The sequence below is a fragment of the Saccopteryx leptura genome, chromosome 4 (genome assembly GCF_036850995.1).
Source record: "Saccopteryx leptura isolate mSacLep1 chromosome 4, mSacLep1_pri_phased_curated, whole genome shotgun sequence".
Taxonomy (NCBI): Eukaryota; Metazoa; Chordata; class Mammalia; order Chiroptera; family Emballonuridae; genus Saccopteryx; species Saccopteryx leptura.
The window spans coordinates 1829033-1852720 of NC_089506.1; the positions used below are offsets into that span (position 1 = coordinate 1829033).

At 53.6% G+C, this 23688-nt stretch overlaps 1 protein-coding gene across 1 annotated transcript in view; it reads right to left on the reverse strand.

The window, feature by feature from the left end:
- The window catches only part of CSMD1 (CUB and Sushi multiple domains 1), a 1728861-nt gene that overhangs the window by 320820 nt on the left and 1384353 nt on the right, over positions 1-23688 (reverse strand). The window contains exons 22-23 of the mRNA XM_066382147.1: positions 16563-16732; positions 9879-10035 (exon numbers count right to left, since the gene is read on the reverse strand). Coding sequence (XP_066238244.1) covers positions 9879-10035; positions 16563-16732 — 327 coding nt within the window. The remainder of the gene's footprint in view (positions 1-9878; positions 10036-16562; positions 16733-23688) is intronic.

Sequence of the window (23688 nt, forward strand, 5' to 3'; positions counted from 1 at the left end):
GAACAGCCTTCACTGTCAAAATTCATGGAGAAAAATAGTAACTGTAAATCTGAAATATCTCGTCTTTTTTTCCCCCTTTCCTTTTAAAAGCATCATTAAGCATGCCCACAGTACATGCTGGGAGAAATAAAAGCCAGAGATACAATAACCTGTGATTCTTTCTGACATTGTATATCCACCTCTGACATTCTTACCTTCCCAGGAAAAAAAATAACTCTCCCTTAAGAGGCCATTTCTAACATGGAACACCTCAGACTGACCCCTTCCCTGGAGTCAGACCCGCTCGGGAAGCCCTCCCGCTGGTCAGTGAGGGGGATGGGAGTGTATCCCGTGCAGCTCCCCTGAGGCCCCTCAGTGCTGGCCGGGCAGCTCTGAGTCCCTGTCCAGGGGCCTCGGGTCAGTGCAAAGGGGTGGGCGGGACCCCGACAGACACACGAGGGCCACAGGCAGACGCTCTGGAAGAGGCGGTATCGAAACCGGGAACCGCGTGTCTGACCACATGGAGGTGACATCACAAGCTGCTCTCTGCACAGAACAGATGCCTAACTGGACTGAGACGTTTCCTGGACACGTGAGGTCCACTTAGGATCAAACTGTGTCTCCTTTTTAAAAAAGTCCGTATCTGCAAGAGCACGTGTTTGTGCGTGTGTGTGCATGTGTGTCCGTGTGTGCGTGCGTGTGCATGCACACGTGTGGAACTATCTGAAAGGGAATGAAGACAAAGATATTCCTAAATAGGAACCATGAGAAACAGACTACAAAGTGACCCCATGACCCCTTCCTGGGGTGGACACCCATGTCCTTCTGTCCCCTCCTCAGTGTGACGGGCTTCCAGCCTGTCAGACATGGCAGAGGGGAGAAGGCGGCAGCTGTTGATCCCACACTGTCACTTAGGAATTGTCAACAGGGAGGCGGGCCTGAGCGAGCCAGCTCAACCCAAACAAAGCCCCTGCAGGGAGGGACTGGGGCCTGCACTCTGGCCAGGACGAGGGAAGCCGCAGGGATGTGAACGGAGGGGACCAGGCGCCTGGATCCTGTCCCCTCGGGGAACCGAGTCTCAAGGGCCCCGTGAGCCCAAGCGGGCCAGGCACTGCAGGTGAGACCTGGGAGGACCCGGCGGCCCCTGACTCAAGACGTGTGGCCTCCCGCGTGCGCTCGTGCGTTGCCCAGCAACAGAAAATGAGAACAGAGATACAGGTGCTCGGTGGGGTGTTGTGCACGGTAGAAACCGAAGGCAAGAGCCTCCACCAGTAAGAGAGGGATGAGACTCAGGAGGGAAGTCCCAGGGGCCGGTCAGCGGCTTTTAAGCAATAACGTATTTTTACAGGAAGGCCCGCGCACCGCCTTGTGGGCACAGTGCTGTCGCACACACAGCGGACGAGAGCGCCCTGTAACGTGACTTGTTTACCCACGGAGATACCCGATTCCTGAGACTGGCTTCCTCGCGGTGCTCACAGGACCGGGGTGTCTGGAACCGGACCCGCCACACCTCCGGGCTCAGCCCGCGACTGCCTGTCACAGCATCGCTACACGAGGGCCTACTGGGGAGTGCGGAAAAATGACTGCAGATGTTTCAGACGTTTCATCTGCTGAAGGTCAGTGGCTGTCCAAGAGCACGTTCTTGCTCCCTAAACCTTTTCTGACAAATGCACGTCGATGCTTTCCCTGAGGAAAGTCCCCTGAGGAGCTCCTGGAGTTAAGCCGTGACGCGGATCTCTGTTGACACGGAGCGCAGATGCGCAGCACGGACCCGCGCGGGCCGATGATTATTCTTGACCGTCCTTCTCTCCCCGGGCCTGCAGCCCCGCTGTGAACGCCTCTAAAACTCCCCGTGGGAGGAGAACGGTCCTGACTCGGATTCTGGAGCACCGCACGCTGCGAGCACGGAGGGTGTGGGAGGCTGCTGTTCCCACGGCGCGCTGACTCCGCCCTGACGGCGCGATGCCCGCACCCCTGCGACCAGGAGTCTCTGCACGTCTGTGCATGTCTTCACTGCGTGTACAGTGAGGTTCTAGCACTTGCCTCTGAGGACTGCCCCTCATTTTGCATGAAGTTTCCAAAATTCAGTTGTTTAAAAAAAAAGAGGGGGTGTCAGTTCTGAAAGGAACCCCCCCATCTCAGCCTGAAGCCCCTTCCACGTCGGGGCTCCCAGGAGGCCTCCATGAGGAACCGGCCCATCTTCTCACACGCACCACGCACTCCATGAACAAACAACCGCGTGCGCTGACATGGAGGGGATGACAGACATCGTCACAGGGCTCCCTTCACAGGACATACGTGCACCACGCTGCCCAACTGCACACCTGCCCCTCTGCAAGGTCAGTTACATCCCAGTAAAGCCCGAGACAAAGCCAGAGGCAGAGGGCTCGGACAGGTGGGGGGAGGGCACCCAGAGCGAGTTAAAGTGACACCCTCCTGCACAGGATGTCACCCAGTTCCGTACAGAATTAGCTCCCCCGATGGAACCGAGATTTCCAGGGCTTCAGGTCTTAGCTCCTGACTTCTCCCGCCCGCCCCTCCCTTCAGGTCTGCCTTGGGTAACTGATTGCTCACAGTGTCTATCTACTTGCCGCCAGCGATATTTCTGACTTGTTTAGACGCAGGGAGGGCAGGAGGGGACAAGGCCAAGTATTTCATTATTGGCCTTGAGGAGGTGTCCACGCCCGGATGTATTCTCTCATTTACAACAGGGTGCTTAGCGTTGGGGTCATTTAAATTCTGCCAGCATGTTAGTAAAACCAAGACAACTGCCTCAGCCTCCGCTCGGGGCTCTAGTTTTCTCTCCCACAGAATATGTTGTAGTTGAGCGATTTCAACCTGCGTGCTGCAAGAATTATTACAACATGGGCTATCTGACTATTTACTGAGTTGGGGCAGTGACCTCTTTTCCCTTAGATTGCCAAATTAAAAAAAAATGACAGCCAGTGTGAATGAATCAGAATTATACCTATTGTTTTTTTTTGTGTGGAATCAATAAAAAATATATACATATATATAAAGTCTACTGGAAAGTTCTGTCCATTTCTATCACAACAAGTTTCGACATGTAAGCACATGTTTATTTGGCGCATGTGTGCCTCTCTATTTTTATCACTTAATATATACATACTGACGTAGCAAATTAACTAAAACAAAGTTGATTCACGTTAGTCTTATGTGTGAAGCGATAGTGTACCCATGGCTACTGATAAAGTTTATTTTCGCCACTGTAATTTTTACGAATTTTGTTTTTGGAATAAAACAAAATACAAATTTTTCTTACCGTCAATAAATTTCATTAAATAATATAACTGCCATTATTATTAATGATTTCTTGCCAGGGTGAGGGCAATTTGTATATCCCATTTTTGAAAAATGTTTTATCTTTTGCTGAGAAAATTGAACCAGTGCTTGTTTGATATCTGCTTCATTTTTGAGTTTTTTGCCCTTCAAAAAATTTTGTAAGGACAAAAATAAATGATAGTCGGAGGATGCTAAGTCCGGGGAATATGGTGGATGCGACAGACATGCTTCTGTAGCATTTCTTCCTTGTTGAAACCCTAGGTAAAGGGCGGAGTCGGCCCACAGACCAGAACCCCTAGGTCAACGACGATGAATCAGTCCTTCTCCACCAGGAGAGCCACACTGCACCCACTCACAACGGGGATGCTGCCTGGTCACCAGGGAACCCGCAGGTGCGGCTGCAGGAGTGAAGCCGCTGCCCTCACAGGGCAGTGCCCTGCCCCTCCCCCACCCCCCGCAGCCCTGGCTCCGGCGGGCTGGACGGCAGCATGTACCCACTTCGGCTTCTACACCAGGAACACCTGGGTGCCACCACCATCTTCCTGGTGAAGGTCCATCCATCTGTTCTTCCAGGGCCACCCACCAGCCTTCCCCACACCCCCAAGGCATTGCTGCTTTGTTTCTTCACTCCATGTAACAGTGACAATGACGAAACAGTCCTCTGTCCCACTACGGGCTCCTGTGGAGTCAGAAGAAGGTCTTTCTGATTCTTTCTCAAGTCACCGGCCGGATGGGGCGCAGAGAGAGCCTTCTGTATCATCTACACCTCTCAGCGTCGGCATGGACACTGTCGTCAGTTTACCAGTTCTCATCCGGACGCCTGGTGATTTCAGCCCTGAAAGGTGGCCCACGGCTCTGCCTGGTGTGGGCCCCACTGCTGCCCGGCTTTCAGAGACGTGCTTCTCCGCTCCCCACGCTCAGCTTGTGTCTCTCCGTCTGCCCCCTGAGCCTCCACTCCTTCCAGATGTCCTTGCTCGCTTGTCCAATGAGCTCCACACCCACCTCCAGCGTCCACACCTCCCTCCTGTCCCTCCGCCTCCTTCCCCGCACGCCCAGGTCGGTTCAGATCACCATCACTTACTACAGCGCTCTGTCGGGACACAGAGCTGACTGAGGTCAGATTCCTGCTCTGAGAACTTCATGTTCTACTGTGAAAACAGGAGAGGTGAGGCTGGGACGTGAGAGTTTGGGGGGCGCGCTGAAGAAGGAGCTGGCGGCGTGCTTGGTAAACTGGCGGCCGTCCTATGGGAAGGAGCGCTTACCCCTGTCGCCAGCAGAGGCCCTCTGGCGGGGAGGGGGGCCCTTGTTCAGGGGCTTCTAGGGTTGTCCAGCATTCAGTGACCCCTCTTTCCTCCGGGAAATCCTGCCGCCCCAAGACGGGCCGGTGACGCACGTCTGAACCAGGGCTCCCTCAGGACGTCGTGGGGTAACAAGTACTGTGGTTGAACTGCGAACCAGGAACTGTTTCTCTGCATTTAAATAACTGAAGGCGACCATCCCAGAAAACAAGGTCCTTCCCCAAACCTCCCACCTGCCCTGCTTCTGAGCACTCTTCTGGGTAGGCTCTGGTGAAATGCTAAAAAATAAAGTCAACGTTTTTTTAAAAAATAAATTCTGGATTCATTATAGGATTTCTTTCCAGAATATTTTTCTTTTTTGTAAAAATATTTGCTGAAATATTTAGAGAACACAGTAACGCACCATCAATGGGACGCTTCCCCGCTATCTGAAGAGCTCTCGACTCCGCGGGAGAAAGCAAAGCCGGATGCTTGTGTAGAACAGGGTGAGAGCAGAGCTCCTGCCCAGGAGGCGAGCCCCGGGGGACCCCAGAGCCCCGCGGAGCGCGGCTGGAACAGCAGTGACCCGACCCAGGCCTTTCCTGTCCCAGACCACACACCCCCAGGCCTTTCCTGTCCCAGACCACACCCCCCCCCAGGCCTTTCCTGTCCCAGACCACACCCCCCCAGGCCTTTCCTGTCCCAGACCACACTCCCCCCCCAGGCCTTTCCTGTTGCAGACCACACACCCCCAGGCCTTTCCTGTCCCAGACCACACTCCCCCCCCAGGCCTTTCCTGTTGCAGACCACACCCCCCCCAGGCCTTTCCTGTCCCAGACCACACCCCCCCAGGCCTTTCCTGTCCCAGACCACACCCCCCCAGGCCTTTCCTGTCCCAGACCACACCCCCCCAGGCCTTTCCTGTCCCAGACCACACTCCCCCAGGCCTTTCCTGTCCCAGACCACTCCCCCCCCAGGCCTTTCCTGTCCCAGACCACACACCCCCAGGCCTTTCCTGTCCCAGACCACACCCCCCCCAGGCCTTTCCTGTCCCAGACCACACCTCCCCCCAGGCCTTTCCTGTCCCAGACCACACCCCCCCCAGGCCTTTCCTGTCCCAGACCACACCCCCCCCAGGCCTTTCCTGTCCCAGACCACACCCCCCCAGGCCTTTCCTGTCCCAGACCACACCCCCCCAGGCCTTTCCTGTCCCAGACCACACACACCGGTGCCAGGTGCAGAGGGGGAGGGTAAGACACGCACCCCCTTGTCCCCGATCTCAAGGTGCTGTGGGTGACGCGCCCAGGGACCCTAACTGCAGAATCATGGGGCGACCGTCCCTTGGGGCCACAGACTCGCCTGCAGTGAAAAGCAGTGCTTTGTCACGGAGGGAAGCCTGTCTCACTTGGGTTCAGAAACCAGGAGTGGCTTCATCCACGCCCACTGTTCTGTCCAGGGCAACCTGCCCGAGCTGCCTGGCTCTCCTCCCTGCCGGCGCCCTTAGCTATAAAGTGACCGGTATGCCTGGGCTCATCGAAGAGAGCTCACCCAAAGCATCGGACAGTAAGCTCACCGACAGTTCATGGCCTCTGTTGGAAGACCTGGATTTGGGGCCCGGCTCGAATGTTCCTGGATCCGACCGCCTCAGAAAACTGCCCACAGGTGAGGAGACCTGGTTTCTGCCTCACAGACAACAGGAAAAGGGGCTGTGAACCGAGACCCAGCACGGCCAGGGGGCGGAAATTAGATGCTGTGCAGGACGAGGTTGTATCATTTCTAACTGTTGCGAAAACTTGAGGATGTTTATTAATCTATATATTTACTCCCTGTGGCCATTTCGAGACCCCCTCACGTCCAGATTAATTATGGCTGTGAAGCACTGAAATGTGAATGTTTCTTAAGTAACGCAATTAACCAGCAGAAGGCAATTAGAAGGTCTTTTGAAAAATAGTTCAAAGCGTCTGTACGTGGTCTTGGGCTTTAATAATTTTCTCAAAGCTTTTTTATGGCCATTATTTCCACACCTTCTTTTAGGGCACGGCGATTTCATTTCGGCGTTCAGCCACATTGTGGGTGCTCGGGATTTCTTACGTTTAATCGCTTCGTGTTTCAACCTAAGACGTTAATGGGAAGTTAATATTTTGATTGTCGAGCCACTGGCACCAACCGCTCTACGTAATGACTGTTCCCATGTGGCTGTGCTTCAGCTCTGGGACAGTCTCACTAGCGAGACGTGTGCCCGGGAGCCTCTGGTGTTTTGTAGGTGACACAAACAGAAAACATAAAAAGAGAGTTACTTTTATAACACTGAGTATGCCAGGAGCTAAACACCAATTATCACCAATATTTCTTTTTCCTATTTTGTAGAACGTTTGTGCTGCTAGGGAGGAAAGAAATAGTCGTTCTAATTAGAAGGTGCCCATAAATAGTTCCACAGATTCAAGATTTCTCAACTTTCCTGACGTTGTGTTGGGGACCGTGAGGGCACACAGGCTCCTATTGCCGTGTGGTGTCTGCAGGGGCGAGGTCAGAGGTGGGAGACACTACTGGACACAGACAGGGGAAGCCTCCAGCCTCCAACCTCCACCCAGGCCAGTGCTGTAGAGCGCTGGACCTTCCTGACCATTATTTGGAGAACAAAGGGGCCGTCAGAATTCTAGAAACATTTCATCAACTCCTCCTCGATGATACATCCGTGACCTGACTCCACCAGGCGCGAAGGTGCCGCTGGGTGTCTTTGCGCAACCACGAGAATACAGAAACGCGTGTTCCTACCTCGCGAACCAGTCCAGGCGCACACAGGAGGGGGGACGGGAAGTGGTCACTCGGGTTGGGCTGGGAGGTGAGCAGACACCACAAAGGAGCTCAGCGCTGAGCGTTCTCCTCGGGAGCCGCGGGGGAGGAGAGACGCTGAGCCCAGGGGCTCCGCCTCGGAGCCGCTCGGAGGCCTGGGTCACAGGTGCACACAGCAGAGAGGGCAGCCGGGCCACGGTCTTCTGTGCTCGCTGACAGACCGCAGGGGGAGGAGGCCTCACCGGCCAGCTGAGCTCAGGCAACAGACAAGTCCAAGCACATCGTGGTGTGCACGGGTCTTCCCAAGTTACAACAAACTCAGAACGTCACCTAACGGTTTTCAGTTCCCTTCTCAAGCATCCCCGATCCTCTGAGAGTCTAAGACCAGTGTCAGAGCTGGGGTCCCGGGGTTAACTCACTCAAGTCACAAAGCAACCAACAGAGCAGCACTTCTCCTGATGGTGAATCACAATCGGGAGGAAAGAGAGATGACACGAGCACACACTCTATGCCAGGGGTCCCCAAACTTTTTACACAGGGGGGCCAGTTCACTGTCCCTCAGACCATTGGAGGGCCGGACTATAAAAAAAAACTATGCACATTGCGTATATCTTATTTTAAAGTAAAAAAAAAAAAAAAAAAAAAAAAAACAGGAACAAATACAATATTTAAAATAAAGAACAATTAAGTTTAAATTAACAAACTGACCAGTACTTCAGTGGGAACTATGCTCCTCTCACTGACCACCAATGAAAGAGGTGCCCCTTCTGGAAGTGCGGCGGGGGCCAGATAAATGGCCTCAGGGGGCCACAGGTGCCCACGGGCCGTAGTTTGGGGACCCCTGCTCTATGCGAATCAAAACCAGATGGTTTTTATAAAAACTTGTACAAACTTTTTACGAGTAGAATTCTACAAAGTGAAACTCTAGTAAATAAAAATGAATAAGGTGATTTTATAATGCCAACTGCTATTTAATTCTGCATACATTATAATCATGTGCTTCCAATTTACTGATATTTATTTATTTATTTTACTAAGTCTTTTAAATGGTTATTTTCAGGAGAGGAAACATTGGTTTTTCTTATGATGTCAGCTACTTTAATTATAATTTTGCCCAAAGCCAAACAATTCGACTGTAATTTCCCCCAGTGAGTGGGATGTGAGCCACTTAATTTTCCTTTTAGGTGCTTGGATTAGCTGTGTCTCGGGTAACTTTTATTTTGTTCCAGGCCTTTATTGGCTTATCTGTCAAATGAAAAAAAATAACTGTGATGACCAAAATGTTTAATTTCCTATAACATGGTAATTGGGGTCATAAAGATTTTCAAACATCAGATTGATGAAGAACTGGACTCTCTCCTATATTTTAAACATTTCAGTTAATTGATGACTTGATTTAAATTAGTTGTTCACACCAAACAGCTACATCGTTTGATTTTGTTTGGAATGACATGTTGAAAATGACAGTTGCCATATTGCAAATTTGTCTTTTTCAAAACATAATTTCTTCTCCTTTCTTGTTACCCTCTTTTGTTCTCTTCAAATTCATCTTTTTTTTTTTAAATAGGGCTTCTGATTTATTTTTATCTATAAATTAGCTTTGATGGGGTGACGTTGATCAACAGGACTACATACACAGTTGCAGGGAAACCTCTCCACAGCGTGTGAACTGCTGCCTGTGCCGTGTGCCCGTCACCCCAAGTCCAGCCATCCTCCAGCACCGTGCATCTGTCCCTCCTTCCTCCCCTCCTCCTGGTCACCGCGTCACGTTCATCTGTGTCCATGAGCCGCATTTATGATGCTCACCTGAGGAACGTTTTCCATGTCGCGTCCCATGAGTGGGGGCCTGAGAGCAGCTGCAGATGAAACTCTGGCTCCACCAGCTCGGACGGCTGGGACCTCGGACGAGTACTCACGTATGTGCATGAGGTTTTCTCCTTAGGAGATGAGTGAGGATGAGAAAGACCTCACTGCATGGGGCCGCTTTATGCGTGTGTGTGCACGCGTGTGCATATTTATACAGGAACACGGTTACATTTTATATAGGTCGCCCGTACTCTATAATATCTAGAATCCAGTCTGTGCAATAAATAGATACAATAGGGAAGTATCAGTGCGTGGTAGGCATTCAACGTTACTCACCGTTAATTATGTGAAACATTCAGTTTCGATCTCCCCTGTGTGGATATGAATTTTTGTCAACATATACCCCATCACAATCAATATTTTTAAGCCCAGAAGGCCTTACTGTCCTAAGATATTCCCTTTTTCAGTTTCAGTCACTTTCCTATAAACATATTATACTGCGAAGCAGATACATTTCAAACGATGGCTTCCGGTCATGTTTCTACACGTCCTGGCCGGCCAACAGTGCACAGAGTTAAACAGCAATCCAACAATCGGCAGGAAAGTCAGGAGAAGAAGAAAAAACGAACGATATCTAAAGTGTATCCTATCAGCCACAGAAGCTTCCGGAGGAGCCTCCGGAGAAAGCGGGAGAGGAGGACGCGGTCGGCGGCTACTCACTGGTGTAGGTGAGCTGGAAGCCCTGGTCGGTGTCTGAGCCGTTGCTGTTGAACTCCAGCCACAGGTGGTTGGAGGTGCTGTTCAGACTGCGCCCCAGGAGCTCGCTCTTGGTGAAGGTCCCCAGGGGGCGGGAGGAGCTGTCCTTCCCGTCGAAAACCTACGGAGAACCCACAGCGTCAGACCCCGGGACTCCACCGGGTCTCAACCCAGCCGCCCGCGGGAGAAACTCAGAATCACCGGGGACATGAGTCACAGGACACTTTAAAAAGTAGGCCGTGTACAGCCAGCAGGCTAGGTGACAAGCTAAACAATCTTTTCCTTCTTTTTTCTTTAAGACTACTTATTTGTTAATTTAATTTGAGAGGAGAGAGAGAAGGGGGAGGAGCAGGAAGCAACAACTCCCATATGTACCTTGACCGGGCAAGCCCAGGGTTTCGAACCGGCGACCTCAGGGTTCCAGGTCGACCCTTGACCCCATTGCACCCCCACAGGTCAGGCTGAATAGTCTCTTTCTGTCCTATCTTGACCGCTCATGTTAAAGATAGCCGGCTCCGTTAGGGTTCAGATCATTTCACATTTACTTTGAGAGCTCTTTCTGTCTTTATTACAAACTTGGTAATTCCTTGCATCTCCAGGTTCCATTACCACCCCCCCCCCCCCACGCACAGAGGTGGAGAGGATGTATCACATATCTTATTCCCGTCCCGGGTTCGTCTCCGGCTACCCTACAGCGACGGGACAGCCCTTCCCGCGGAACGTGCCCCGAGACGTGCCGGCTTGATGACACCTGTCACGTGTGTGTCCCTGAGCCCGGAGCGACTCTGGTTTGGGGCTAGCTGTCATAGAGAGACCCCGTATGCAATGACGCTAGAGATCTGGGGCGTCTTGCTCCACAGTCCTCTGTGCCTGGCTGCCTCTCCCCACGAGGTCGTACGGCTGGTTTGGGAGGCAGGGCAGGCAGGACTCGGGGTGGAGCAGACACGAGAGGGAGAGGGGAGGCTGCGGGGACGGTCCCTGCACTCCCCAAGGTCATCCCCCCAGGCTGGGAGGGATGGGGGCCGGTCACGCTCTCTGAGTGGGTTCCAGGGCACAGACACCGGGGGGGGGGGCAAGGACACCGTTCTGCTCCTGCCAGAGCGAACACCGTTTCCACCTCGCAGAGTTTGGGGAGGCAGCACCCTCAGCCTCCCCCTTTGTAACACCACGTCAGGAACGAATGCCTCCCGAGAACGGCTGGTCCACTGGCCTCTCAGAACCACCTCAGTGGGTGATAGTGAGGGACCTGTGGTTTATGATAAGGATTTTCTGGAAGAAAGACTTGAGAATGTCACACTGAATTAAAAATGTCCAGTTTTTCTTGTCAGAAAAATCTTAACTAAAGGAAAGGTGTTGGTCCTCAGCACCCCCTGTCGTGTCTGTTCTTCTCTCCCACATTTTTTTTCTTACTCTTCTTCCATCCTGCCTTCCAGTAAACACACAGACCATAAACACTGCTCAGCAGGCTCAGCTGCAAATGCACACAGTCCTTAAAGAAGAAAACATATTTGTATGGACCGTCACTGTATTTTATTCCAACTAAGCCTCACGTGATGAGGTGGTTGAATCAAATACCTGTAGTTCCTCACTAAAAAGCTAGTCACTGGCTATTGTTTGAAAAAGATTGTGTTTTGGCTTAAATGCGAATTCACTAGACCTAGTGAGGTTTCTGACATGAGATTAGAGTCTTAAGTCCAGAGGAACCTGGCTCAAAGGGAAAATGTCCTGGCCTCCCCTGGAAGGGCTGGTCATGCCTCATGCCTTGAGACTCTGTCCCTGGAGTGCGAAGCCCTCAAGCTGGGAAGGGCCCCAAGTTCGCTCCTCAGCTCTGAAGAATGGTCAAGGTCAGCTCCAGTGGCTGCAGCTTGACCGAGCCCTTCACAGAGACGGGCAGGACCAAGGATGGCTCCGAGTTCATGGACCCTCACGGCTCCACCCTCCGGGGGGAAAAGGTGGAACACTGAGTCCAACCTTCTCCAGAAAGTGCTTCTGTCTCATGTGTCCACACCACTGGCCATCCATGTGCCTGCCAGCTGACCCCAGTGTAGAACAAGCTGACCACATGGACCGTTACTGTCGGCCCCGCTAGCTGGACAGAGATGCAGTGTGGGCAGTTATCCCCAATGCCCACTCAGAGGACACCAATGGGCGTCGGGAGACTGGACGCTGGACTGTCGTGGGCAGTTGTCCCCAACGCCCACTCAGAGGGTACCAACGGGCCTCGGGAGACTGGACGCTGGATTGTTGTGGGCAGTTATCACCAACGCCCACTCAGAGGGCACCAACGGGCGTCGGGAGACTGGACACTGGACTGTTGTGGGCAGTTATCACTGATGCCCACTCAGAGGGTACCAACGGGCGTCGGGAGACTGGACGCTGGACTGTCGTGGGCAGTTATCACCAATGTCCACTCAGAGGGCACCAACGGGCGTCGGGAGACTGGACGCTGGACTGTCGTGGGCAGTTATCACCAATGTCCACTCAGAGGGCACCAACGGGCGTCGGGAGACTGGACGCTGGACTGTTGTGGGCAGTTATCACCAACGCCCACTCAGAGGGCACCAACGGGTGTCGGGAGACTGGACGCTGGATTGTCGTGGGCAGTTATCACTGATGCCCACTCAGAGGGCACCAACGGGCGTCGGGAGACCTGACGCTGGACTGTTGTGGGCAGTTATCACCAACGCCCACTCAGAGGGCACCAACGGGCGTCAGGAGACTGGACGCTGGACTGTCGTGGGCAGTTGTCACCAACGCCCACTCAGAGGGCACCAACGGGCGTCGGGAGACTGGATGCTGGACTGTGGTGGGCAGTTATCACTGATGCCCACTCAGAGGGCACCAACGGGCGTCAGGAGACTGGACGCTGGACTGTCGTGGGCAGTTATCCCCAATGTCCACTCAGAGGGCACCAACGGGCGTCGGGAGACTGGACGCTGGACTGTCGTGGGCAGTTATCACCAATGCCCACTCAGAGGGCACCAACGGGCGTCGGGAGACTGGACGCTGGATTGTCGTGGGCAGTTATCACCAACGCCCACTCAGAGGGCACCAACGGGCGTCGGGAGACTGGACGCTGGACTGTCGTGGGCAGTTGTCACCAACGCCCACTCAGAGGGTACCAACGGGCGTCAGGAGACTGGACGCTGGACTGTCGTGGGCAGTTGTCACCAATGCCCACTTAGAGGGTACCAACGGGCGTTGGGAGACCTGACGCTGGATTGTTGTATCAGCGACCAGTGCTCAGTCACCACAGCAGTCTCCGGCGCCATTTGCACCGGTCAGCAGCTGAGGCAAAGCCTCCACTCAGCCGTCAGAAGGGCCCCGGTCCCCACGTTCACGCAAGGCTGCACCCTGTGCGAACATGGGCCTCGGGCTCACTCGTTCCCACTGCACGCGCTCCACCTGGCATGCTGGGCTGGTGATGGTCAGAGGTTAGAGAGCGTCACAGAGAATCCTAGAGGGACGATGCGGGGGGTTGGGGACCTGCTCCCGCTGCCACGAGCTCCACCTGGCACGCTGGGCTGACGATGGTCAGAGGTTAGAGAGCGTCACAGAGAATCCTAGAGGGACGATGCGGGGGGTTGGGGACCTGCTCCCGCTGCCACGAGCTATGCCCGAGGGTTGTGTCTTGTGTCTAAAATGAACCTCTCTTGGCCCTGGCAGGTGGCTCAGTGGATAGAGTGTCAGCCCGGCGTGTGGAAGTCCCGGGTTCGATTCCTGATCAGGGCACACTGGAGAAGCAACCATCGGATTCTCTACCCCTCCCTTTCTCCCTTCTCTCCCTCTTCCCTTCCCACAGCCAGTGGCGTGACTGGTTTGAGCACTGGACCCCAGGCACTGAGGATGGCTTGGTTGGTCTTAGTGAGTCAGCTTCAGGTGCTAAAGATAGCTCAGTTGATTTGAGCATCGGCCCTAGATGGGCTTGCCAGGTGAATCCCGGTCTGGGTGCATGTGGGAGTCTGCCTCACTGTCTCAACTACTCTCACCTAAAAAAAATAAAAATAAAATAAAATGAAATGGACCTCTCTTTCCACTACGTACTCCTTTTGTAACATTCTCATTAGAGCCATACTTCTCCTCCAAGACTGCTCCACATGAAGCAAGGAAACATGCGCTCTGTGAGTGGGCATGTGGAGTCGCTCTGTACTGGTGGGGCCACCACGTGACGGAGCGACGTGAACAGCGCCGATGTTCAAGAAGTGAGCTAATGCCCCTTGAAATACTTTTGACATGGAGCTCTCTGTTACCCTAGTTCATAGAACATATGTCTGCAAATCACTTAAGCATTTGAACTGATCGGCAGCGTCTCTGCGATTTAAATGTGGTAAGCGGGCTGTTTTTGGCTTTTTGTTACAATCACCAAGTTGACGCTGCACAACCACAGCACACACGCCCTCTTCCTTCTCCTGCCGTGATGTCCACACGGGTCAGTGTTCCCGTTGCACAACCACAAGCAAACACGCCCTCTTCCTTCTCCTGCCGTGATGTCCACACGGGTCAGTGTTCCCGTGTCCCCAGCCGCTCCCTGCGCCGATGGACGGTCCACTGTTACATAAGCGTTTGCCCTGCCCTGAAGACTTACCGACTTCTAAACTCCAGGTTATCCAAGGGTTCAGAGAACGGTTACGCACGACACAATTCTGCATTTTTATTATTTTAGATTACTGAGACTATGCCGCTTTCCTGCCTGAAAGCAACTCGATTCCAGGTCTCTGGGCGGCTGGCAGGAGCTGCTCTGAGACTATTAAAATGCAAGACACCCCGGGACGAACCGTCCCTCTGGGCACACCTGGGGTCGGGGGAAGGAAGGCACTCCCACAGGTGAGCGTCTCTGGACCTGTGCACGTGACCGCCAGCGAGACCGAGGGCACCTGCCCGGGACAGCGCCGTGACCCTGTGTGGGCAGGTGGCCGTGACCCTGTGTGGGCAGGTGGCCGTGACCCTGTGTGGGCAGGCGGATGTGAACGGGAGGACCCCAGTGCTCCATTTTGTCTGGACTGTTTGCACAATTCTCCGAGTGCTCGCAGCTCAGAGAGCCCCAGAGTCCGAGCCGTGTGGAGCTGAGCGCCCATGTACCTGCAAACCCCAGACTTTTATAAAGGGGGACAGAAGGGGCGCCTGTCCCCCTCGTCACAATCAGCCGTGTCACCTGCACAACTTGCCACTTCTCAGTGGACTGAGCGGCCCTTGCACGAGATGAGGTCCAGCCTCAGTCTTTCTTTGCTCAAAGCCTCTGTCTTTCAATGCTCTGAGGCCTGGTCTACAAATGCCCACTCCTGAGACCCTGGATGCTGGACCCTGGAAGGTCCTCAGTCTCCTGCTGTAGCCACAGGAGAGGCGGAGAGTCTGTTAGAAGCCTCAGAGGTCACAGGGCACCTCCACCCAGAGGTGGGGCTGTACAGATCAAGGCAAGACCCAGCAGCTAGAATCCGCTCCCTGCCTGCGATGCAGCCCACCCAGAACGTGGGCGGCCAGCTGGGGGCCGGACCCCCGGGGCTTTCCCGGAGCCTCTGACTCTTTGCACCGGGCAATGCGTGGAGCCCCTGCTGCTGGGCCTCCTCCAGCATGTCCCTGATCCTGGGAACCCGGTCAGCTTGGGGCCGGACCCCCGGGGCTTTCCTGGAGCCTCTGAGGCTTTGCACCGGGCAATGCGTGGAGCCCCTGCTGCTGCCCCCCCCCCCCAGCACGCCCCTGGTCCTGGGAACCCGGTCAGGCTGCTGCACAGAGACTGTCCTGTCCGGGTGCGGCTTCTGCACACGAGCCCCACTCTGTGGTCCAGTGACGGGCTGAGCTGGCTCCCACCATCCCGTCAGCATCACTGCAGCTCTGAGGCTGCACATGGAGCACGGCCGTGGGAGGGCTGGCTGTGGGGGCCCTGCACACTCTAGTCACCCCTGTGTGTGCTGGGCTCGGTGCTAGAAGCACGCACTCGCATCACATCACTGAATCCTCAGAACAACCCTGGCAGGTACATATCAGGAGTGTTTGCACGCTTTCGGAAGCCTGCACTTAAAAAGTACTGAAAAATTTGGCCAAGATATACAACTAATAAAATTAGGTCCAAGGGCCTGACCAGGCGGTGGCGCAGTGGATAGAGCATCAGACTGGGATGCGGAAGACCCAGGTTCGAGACCCCGAGGTCACCAGCTTGAGCGTGGGCTCATCTGGTTTGAGCAAAAATTCACCAGCTTGGACCCAAGGTCGCTGGCTCCAGCAAGGGGTTACTCGGTCTGCTGAAGGCCCGCGGTCAAGGCACATATGAGAAAGCAATCAATGAACAACTAAGGTGTCGCAATGCGCAACAAAAAAACTAATGATTGATGCTTCTCATCTCTCCGTTCCTGTCTGTCTGTCCCTGTCTATCCCTCACTCTGACTCTCTGTCTCTGTAAAAAAATAAAATAAATAAAAATAATTAATTAAAATTAGGTCCAAGGAAGACGGACTGTGACATTTCGAAGTCCACGTACGTTCCACTAACGGGCACCACAGGCCGCCTCCCCAGATGGATAAATAAACGCGACCATGTGCACCTCTAAACACATACTAGTGCACACGGAACCACCTCTCTGGAGCTGCGTGTGCAGACGGGCAGACACTGTTCCTCGAGAAGCCGAGACCAAGTCCCACTGAAGACGCTTCCTACCTTCAGCGTGTCCCCTTCGGACAGCTGGAAGTGGCGAGCGCGGAGCTGGACGCCCTGGCCGGCCTCCGTCTCTATTCTGTAGATGCACTCGTGGTTGTTGTCGTAACTGGACGGGAAGTTTGGCGACAGCAGCGTGCCCTGGCTCCCCCGGACACTCGCCCCGCACTCCGCTGCAGTGAAGAGGGCGTTGAGAAAGGAAAGGGTGTTCAGAACAGAATGATCGGTCCGTAGAAAAACATTTCAATCATGGCAGCCCTGCCTTCTCTCCGTGTCTGTCTGTTACGGATACATTGTTTCTATAGATCAGCAGGCTGTTCTTTTAGAGCTCTGACCAGCTGGACAGGGTACAGACCCATTTCCAAGACTTCCTAATTTCTTTCATAGACTGCCCCAGGCTCCAGGGAGGTAGCGTGGCATCCCAGAGATTTCTAGAACAATCGATGAGTCCCGTTAACCTGCTCTGTCACTGGGTTGTCCTGTCCTCTCCTCATTTCTGCCTCCAAAACAACCCTCTGCCCAATCCCAATTCCCCAAATCACTGTCACATCCACGCAATTTTCCTACGTGTTTAGTCCAGAGCATCACCTGGATGCACCTGTTTAACCAGGATTCTAACAACACACGAGCCCTGAGCTCGCCTCACCTATGTCTAGGGATGGGAGAATACTTGACGTCTAGGTCCAAAATCTGCATAAAACCTTTCGTCAAGGCAGAAATACTTTTCGCTCTTTGCTTTCGGACACCTCGGAGAAGGCCACCTCCCCCCCAGGCTCTGGCTCCCCCCCCCAGGCTCTGGCTCCCCCCCCCAGGCTCTGGCTCCCCCCCCCAGGCTCTGGCTCCCCCCCCCAGGCTCTGGCTCCCCCCCCCAGGCTCTGGCTCCCCCCCAGGCCCTGGCTCCCCCCCCAGGCTCTGGCCCCCCCAGGCTCTGGCTCCCCCCCAGGCTCTGCCCCCCCCCGGGAAGTGAGCAGGTCAGAATTCCTTCAGCTCTAAAACCCTGCTGCCCAGAATGCTCAGGCAACTATGAAGTGGCTAAGTGCGTGGATGTGGCGTCCTGGTGTGTGTCGTCATGGATATTTCTGTGCACAATTGTGTGTGTGTTTGTGTGTGAGATGAGAGACAGCTCCGTGGAACTTTTGTTTTCTGTCTTCTTTTTAAATTGAGTTTATCGGGGCAACATTAGTTAATAAGATTATACAGGTTTCAGGTCAACAGTTCCAAAACCTGTCACCTGTACGTGACACCGTGTGCTCACCACCGCAAGTCACGTCTCCTTCCACCCCCGCTGACCCCCCTAACCCTCTTCTCCCTCCCCCTCCCCCACTCTCCCCTCTGTGATCACCACAGAGTCTTCCATCAAATAATGTACCGGCCACACTATATGCCCAACACAGTGAGTTTCAAAAATCCCACAAAGTCAGTCTGAGTGTGCAGACACATGGTGACATTGGAAACTGGGCCTGTGCAGGTGTCCATGGGGTGGGGTGACGAAAGATCTCGGTGGCTGACTTCAGAGTGGGCCAGGTGAGGTGTTAGGTAACTCGGACATCCTCTGAGTGCCCGCTTCTGTCACTGTGAGTCTCTCTGATACTAATGAAACCAGCTCCGTTCCTAGTGGCACCCTGAGCCAGGGGCCGGGGACCTGCCTGGAGCGTCATGACCAGCTCATGGGACTTGTACAATGGCCCTTGGGACGCCCTCTCGTGGACACACTGGGGATAGAATTGGGGAGGAAAACACATGAGAAACTGTCCCCTGTTCCTAATCTTTCCTCCCGTGAGGATGGGAAGGCAGCCGGTGGCGGGGAGCAGGGAGAGGGGTTCAGAAAGAACCATCGGAAACTGGTGACCCAGCAAAGGGCAAAGGGATTCTGTAACAACTGTCTGAACATGATGGCTACAGTTGTGATGATTACATTGATACATCTGCAGAATTATAATAATGCTGTTCTTGGAAAACAGTGGTAGGGGAGAAAGGCAAGTGTGTGTCCCCTCACACCCTTCCCCCGCTCCATGTCTGGGCATCCTCCGTGGCCGGGTCTGGGTGTCTGGGAAACGGGGCGGTGTTCCCTTCGTGCGGCCTACCTGGCGATTCTCGGCCAAGCTGAGACTGAGGAAATACAGTTTTGTATCTTTAACTCAATGCACATTCCAGGAGAAGACTCTCCTTGGGAAAGGGTACTAATTCGTGGGTCTGGTTAAATATTCTTTTACTCCATTTCTATCCTGAAGAAAGTGGGTGCTTCTAACATAGAAGCCCAAATAAATAAAAAGATGTCAAAACAGCAAAAACCAAAGGTCTCTTTTTGGCTGCGGGCAGACAGAACGGTGGAGGTTCCAGCTTATTAGAAACATTGGACATAAAGAGAAAAGGAGAGATACACTGAATTCCAACAACCAGAACAGGAAATCTCATCACAGATACTAGGGATTCTGATTTAAAATTAAAATTGATAGTGATTAATACGGGAAACTGCCCTGGCAATTTGGCTCAGTGGTAAAGCGTCGGCCAGTGTGTGGAAGTCCTGGGTTCTATTCCTGATCAGGGCACACAGGAGAAACAATCATCTACTTCTTCATCCCTCCCCCTTCTCTCTCTTTCTCTTCTTCTCTCACAGCCATGGCTCAAGTGGCTAGAGCAAGTTAGACCCCGGCGCTGAGGATGGCTCCATGGCCTCACCTCAGGTACTAAAAATAGCTTGGTTGCTGAGCAATGGACCAGCAGCCCCAGATAGGCGGAGCATCAGCCCCAGATTGGGGTTGCCAGTGGATCTGGTCGAGGTGCATGTGGGAGTCTGTCTCTCCTTTGATAAAAAAATTAAAAAAAATATATAAAGGAAACCATTCAAAACTCCAGTTGAGGCCCTCTCACCCAGGGCTTGTAAAGTTTGGAAGAGCACATCTTCCCACTGAAGGAGAAGATACTGGAGGCATGCCGCTGACTCGTGGCGTGAGGAATGGTCTCCAGGGTGAGTCATGGCTGGCGTGTGCTCTGTGCTCCATCCCAGACCACTTTCAGACCACTGAGCTCTCAGGATCAGGCGGCCACGGTGGAGGATGCCGTGTTGGGTACAGGCCTCCTTCCAGTGGGCAGGTGGATAAGGGATGCTGAGGCCCCGCCCTCCCCCTGGTCACCAGGGGCACATCAGGAAGCAGGTGGTCTTCCCTCTTGGCTGGACGAGTCACGTGCATGGAGGTCAGCTGACCAGCACAGCGGTGAGGCCACGCATCTCGAACCCAAAGGTAAGGTGGGAGCTGTGCCACTCTGGGGTCACCACGGCGATCCTGTGAGATGCGGCACTGTGTCTTCAGGGGCCTCCAGTGAGGGGAACAAAGCCAGGGGAACCCCGGTCGTGTGTCCCCAGGAACCCCGCCTCTGAAGGGCGTGCGCTCACCCCCACAGGCAGGACCCAGCCGTCTGTCCATCAGCGTTGGCTGCAGCCAGGCTGGCTCCCTCAGCCCAGCGACGGCCGGACTCTCTCCCCGGTCCTCACAGCCCTGCCTCTCCATCCTTTTCTTCTCGGTGGACTTGCCTCACGGGGACCGTCAGCCTCGGGCAGGGAGTCACTTCTCTAATTCCTGACTCTCCCTTCGTACTCACCCCTGGGAAACAAAACCCCGACCAGTCTCGAAGGTTCCATCTGTCATGCCGAGACACACATACGATTTCTCAGGAATCACTCAGTATGATTTCATTAACTCAGTACAAGTCTGTACGCACACCTAAGTACCACGCGGATACTCTGAACGTGAGGGGAGGGGCCTCTCGATCCCAGCGCAGTGTGCACAGGGCTCAGCCTGGTCCCTCCTGCAGAGATCTCTCCAAGAGCATGGCACTGTCATGGAGCTCACAGATGTGGCACATTCACTTTTTAATCTATTGTTAGTAGCGTTTTATTTCATACACCCATAGCATAGGCATTATTACCATTTCCTTTAGGTTCGTGTTGCTTTATACTCCTCGGTCTTCCACACAGATTATCGTGCCGTTCCAGCATTTCAAGATGCTGACTTGGCATCTGTCTTCACTTTTAAGAACTTACACGTGTTTGTATTGATACACATCGGAGGGACGTATGTGGTTTGTGGTCACTGCTGTTTTCTGATTTTTATGTCAAGACCAGAAAGGAAATGTGGTACTTCTCCTTCGTTTATGAGTGGATTGATAAAGAATAAAATAAACTCTGGCCAGTTGGCTCAGTGGTAGAGCATCGACCTGGCATTTTTGGTAAGGGCACACAAGAGAAGTGCCCATCTGCTTCTCCACTTTTTCCCCTCCCCTTTCTCTCACTCTCTCTCTCCCCCTCATGAAATCATGACTTGACTGGAGCAAGTTGGCCCCAGGCACTGACGATGGCTCTGTGGAGCCTCTGCCTCAGGCTCTAAAAATAGCTCAGTTGTGAGCATGGCCCCAGGTGGGCAAAGTATCGGCTCCAGACAGTTATTGCTGGGTGGATCACGGAGAAGGCACATGTGGGAGTCTCTCTCTCTGTCTCCCCTCCTCTCACTTGGAAAATAAGAAAAAAATAGTTCTCAGCTGAAGTGTTCACTGGAAATTACACTTAAGATAAAGTGTTTATTAGGGAAGATAAAACAGCATGCTCATAATTCAACTGGCACTGGTCCGATGCCATGCTGTGATCTTCAGAATGAAATGGCCACTTTGGGTCGTAATGAGACCGTTGTAACGTCTACGACTTTAAAGGAAGGCACGCAGACAGCGCCTGTTGATAAATCCGCTTCTGAGATGAAGAGGGAGAGAAGCGTCTGCTCATGTGACAACCACCTGCTGGCTCAGCCACAGGCTGGGGTTAGGGACCAGGCAGTCCCACAGGAAGGCCAGCTCAGCCTAGTGAGACCCAGGAAGGTGCAGACAAGTTTAATGGGACAGGGTGGTTATCGCTGAGGGTCCCTCCTCAGCCAGAGGGGAAGGGAAAGAGGGAGGTAACAGGTGAGGTGAGCTCCTGAACAAGGGAGTCATCCTGACAGAAGGGGGCTCATCCCACAGGGGGGTTAGTTCTGATAGAGAGGGGTTCATCTCAACAGAGAGGGGTGTTCATCCTGACGGGGGGGCTCATCCCACAGGGGGGGTTAACTCTGATAGAGAGGGGTTCATCCCAACAAGAGGGGTGTTCATCCTGACAGGGGGGCTCATCTCAACAGAGAGGGGTTCATCTCAACAGAGAGGGGTTCATCTCAACAGAGGGGTGTTCATCCTGACAGAAGGGGGCTCATCCCACAGGGGGTTTATCCTGACAAGGGGGCTCATCCCAACAGGTGCGGTTCATCCTGACAGATGGGGGTGCCCCCTGCTACTTGGAGCAATGTGGAGAAAGGCTCCGAGGTAAAAGGGAACCATGGTGATTTTTGAACCTGTGTGGACTTTGTGCGTCTGAGCTGAGCGAGGGGTTCCAGAAACACGCCCGTGTGTGATGAATGCTGTGTCCAGGACCGAGCCAGGGAGGGGTGTTCTGAATGTCGTGGGAGCTATGGAACAGGTCCTGTTGGGGAGACGAACGCATGGGCTTTGCATTCGGACAGACCTCTGTGGGACCCGCTGCACCGGGGGTGGCTGAGTGTCTTTCCTGGTGCCCCGGAGAATCCCAGGACAGAAAGGTGACAGTCTTCCCAGGGCTGGGCACAGAGGATGGACCGGGGCTGGTGGAGGCAGAACCTTATCTTCAGAACCAGCAACTACAGTGCTTAGCTGTGGACAGTGACAGTCAGGGACATTCCCAGCTTCCACATGGGTCCCTCGGGGACTCGGGTGCCATGAACAAACTGCTTGTTTAAAAGTCCTTGCAGCCAGTAGGCAAGATACAGGGCGCTCCGTGCAGACAGGGCAAACCCAAGGCCCCCCACTTTCACACTCGGGCAGCTGGGGAACCCCGGTTTCGGGCACCCCATGTTCCACAGTCTGGCTGTGTGACCATAGGCAAAGGTCTGAGAGATTTCTGTGTCTCCGTCTTCCCATCTGTACTACGGGGCTCACTATCACAGTCGACTTCACAGAGAGGTCCGGAGAGTTGGTCAGCTGACATCTGTGAGGGCTCGGAGCGCTCTCTGGTCCAGGGTGAGGGCTCCATAAATGTCACCTGTTATCTCAGCCCCAGTCACATATCCTTGTATACTATAGGCAACAGCATAAAAAAAACAAATAACAAGTAGAGCCGTGTAAAGATAATACAGCTAGACAGGACAGAATGATGGCAAATGGAATATTGTGACTGGTAGATCACTTCAGGCTGCAGCTGTAGAATGACGTTTTGACATTATTGAGTTCAAAGTTCTTCCAGATCCGAAACTGCGGACTCCAGAATTCTGCAAGCTCCTAGGATGATCTGTAATTACTGGGTCTTTTTGTTGTTGTTGTTGTTGATCCTGAAGCATTGTTCAAAACTTGCATCCAATTCTCAAAGAAAAATAATAACCCCCCAAAAGGCACCAAGCCCTATGTGGGCAGGAAGCCAGAGAGCAGAAATGCAGACATGCGCCCTGGCGAGTGAGAAGGTCAGCGGACCCACGTCCGCTGGCTTGTTTTACAGCGAAGAGCTGGCTACCTGTCTGTGCTTCAGTCACATTACACAAAGACAGCATTGCCTTTTGAATCACCTAATATTCCTAAATAATGCTGATAACTGATGAGATTCTCAGTCGTGAAAAAAGCTGGTTTTACTAAGTTAACCATGATGTAGTACTTGGGAGGATTAAGGAATCTTATTCTCACAGCTTCCCCACCAGCCTCCAGTTCATGAACTGGTGAGATTGGGTGGGATGTGTTCTGGAGCCCCGTGGACCCGGCCGTCTCACGGTCAGGGAGAACTGTGGTTCATCTCCACACAGGTCAGAGAGCTACCACTCCAGGCAGTCTTCTGTCTATACCGTCAGTGACAGACGTCCACGCAGAGCAGCAAGCCGGAGTGGCTGGTACATGACGTCACCTCTGGGGCCGACGCCCAGGCCCTCTGCACGTGCAGGCAGGACACCAAACTTCAACCGTGCGGCCCCAGGATTCCGCCCTGCGCCCCACAGGGCACAGTTCTCCGAGGAACTACAACGTAACCCCACTGTGTGAGCACAGTGCCTCCCTTCCAGGAACCTAGGTAACGTCTCTCATTGCTCCCAGAAAC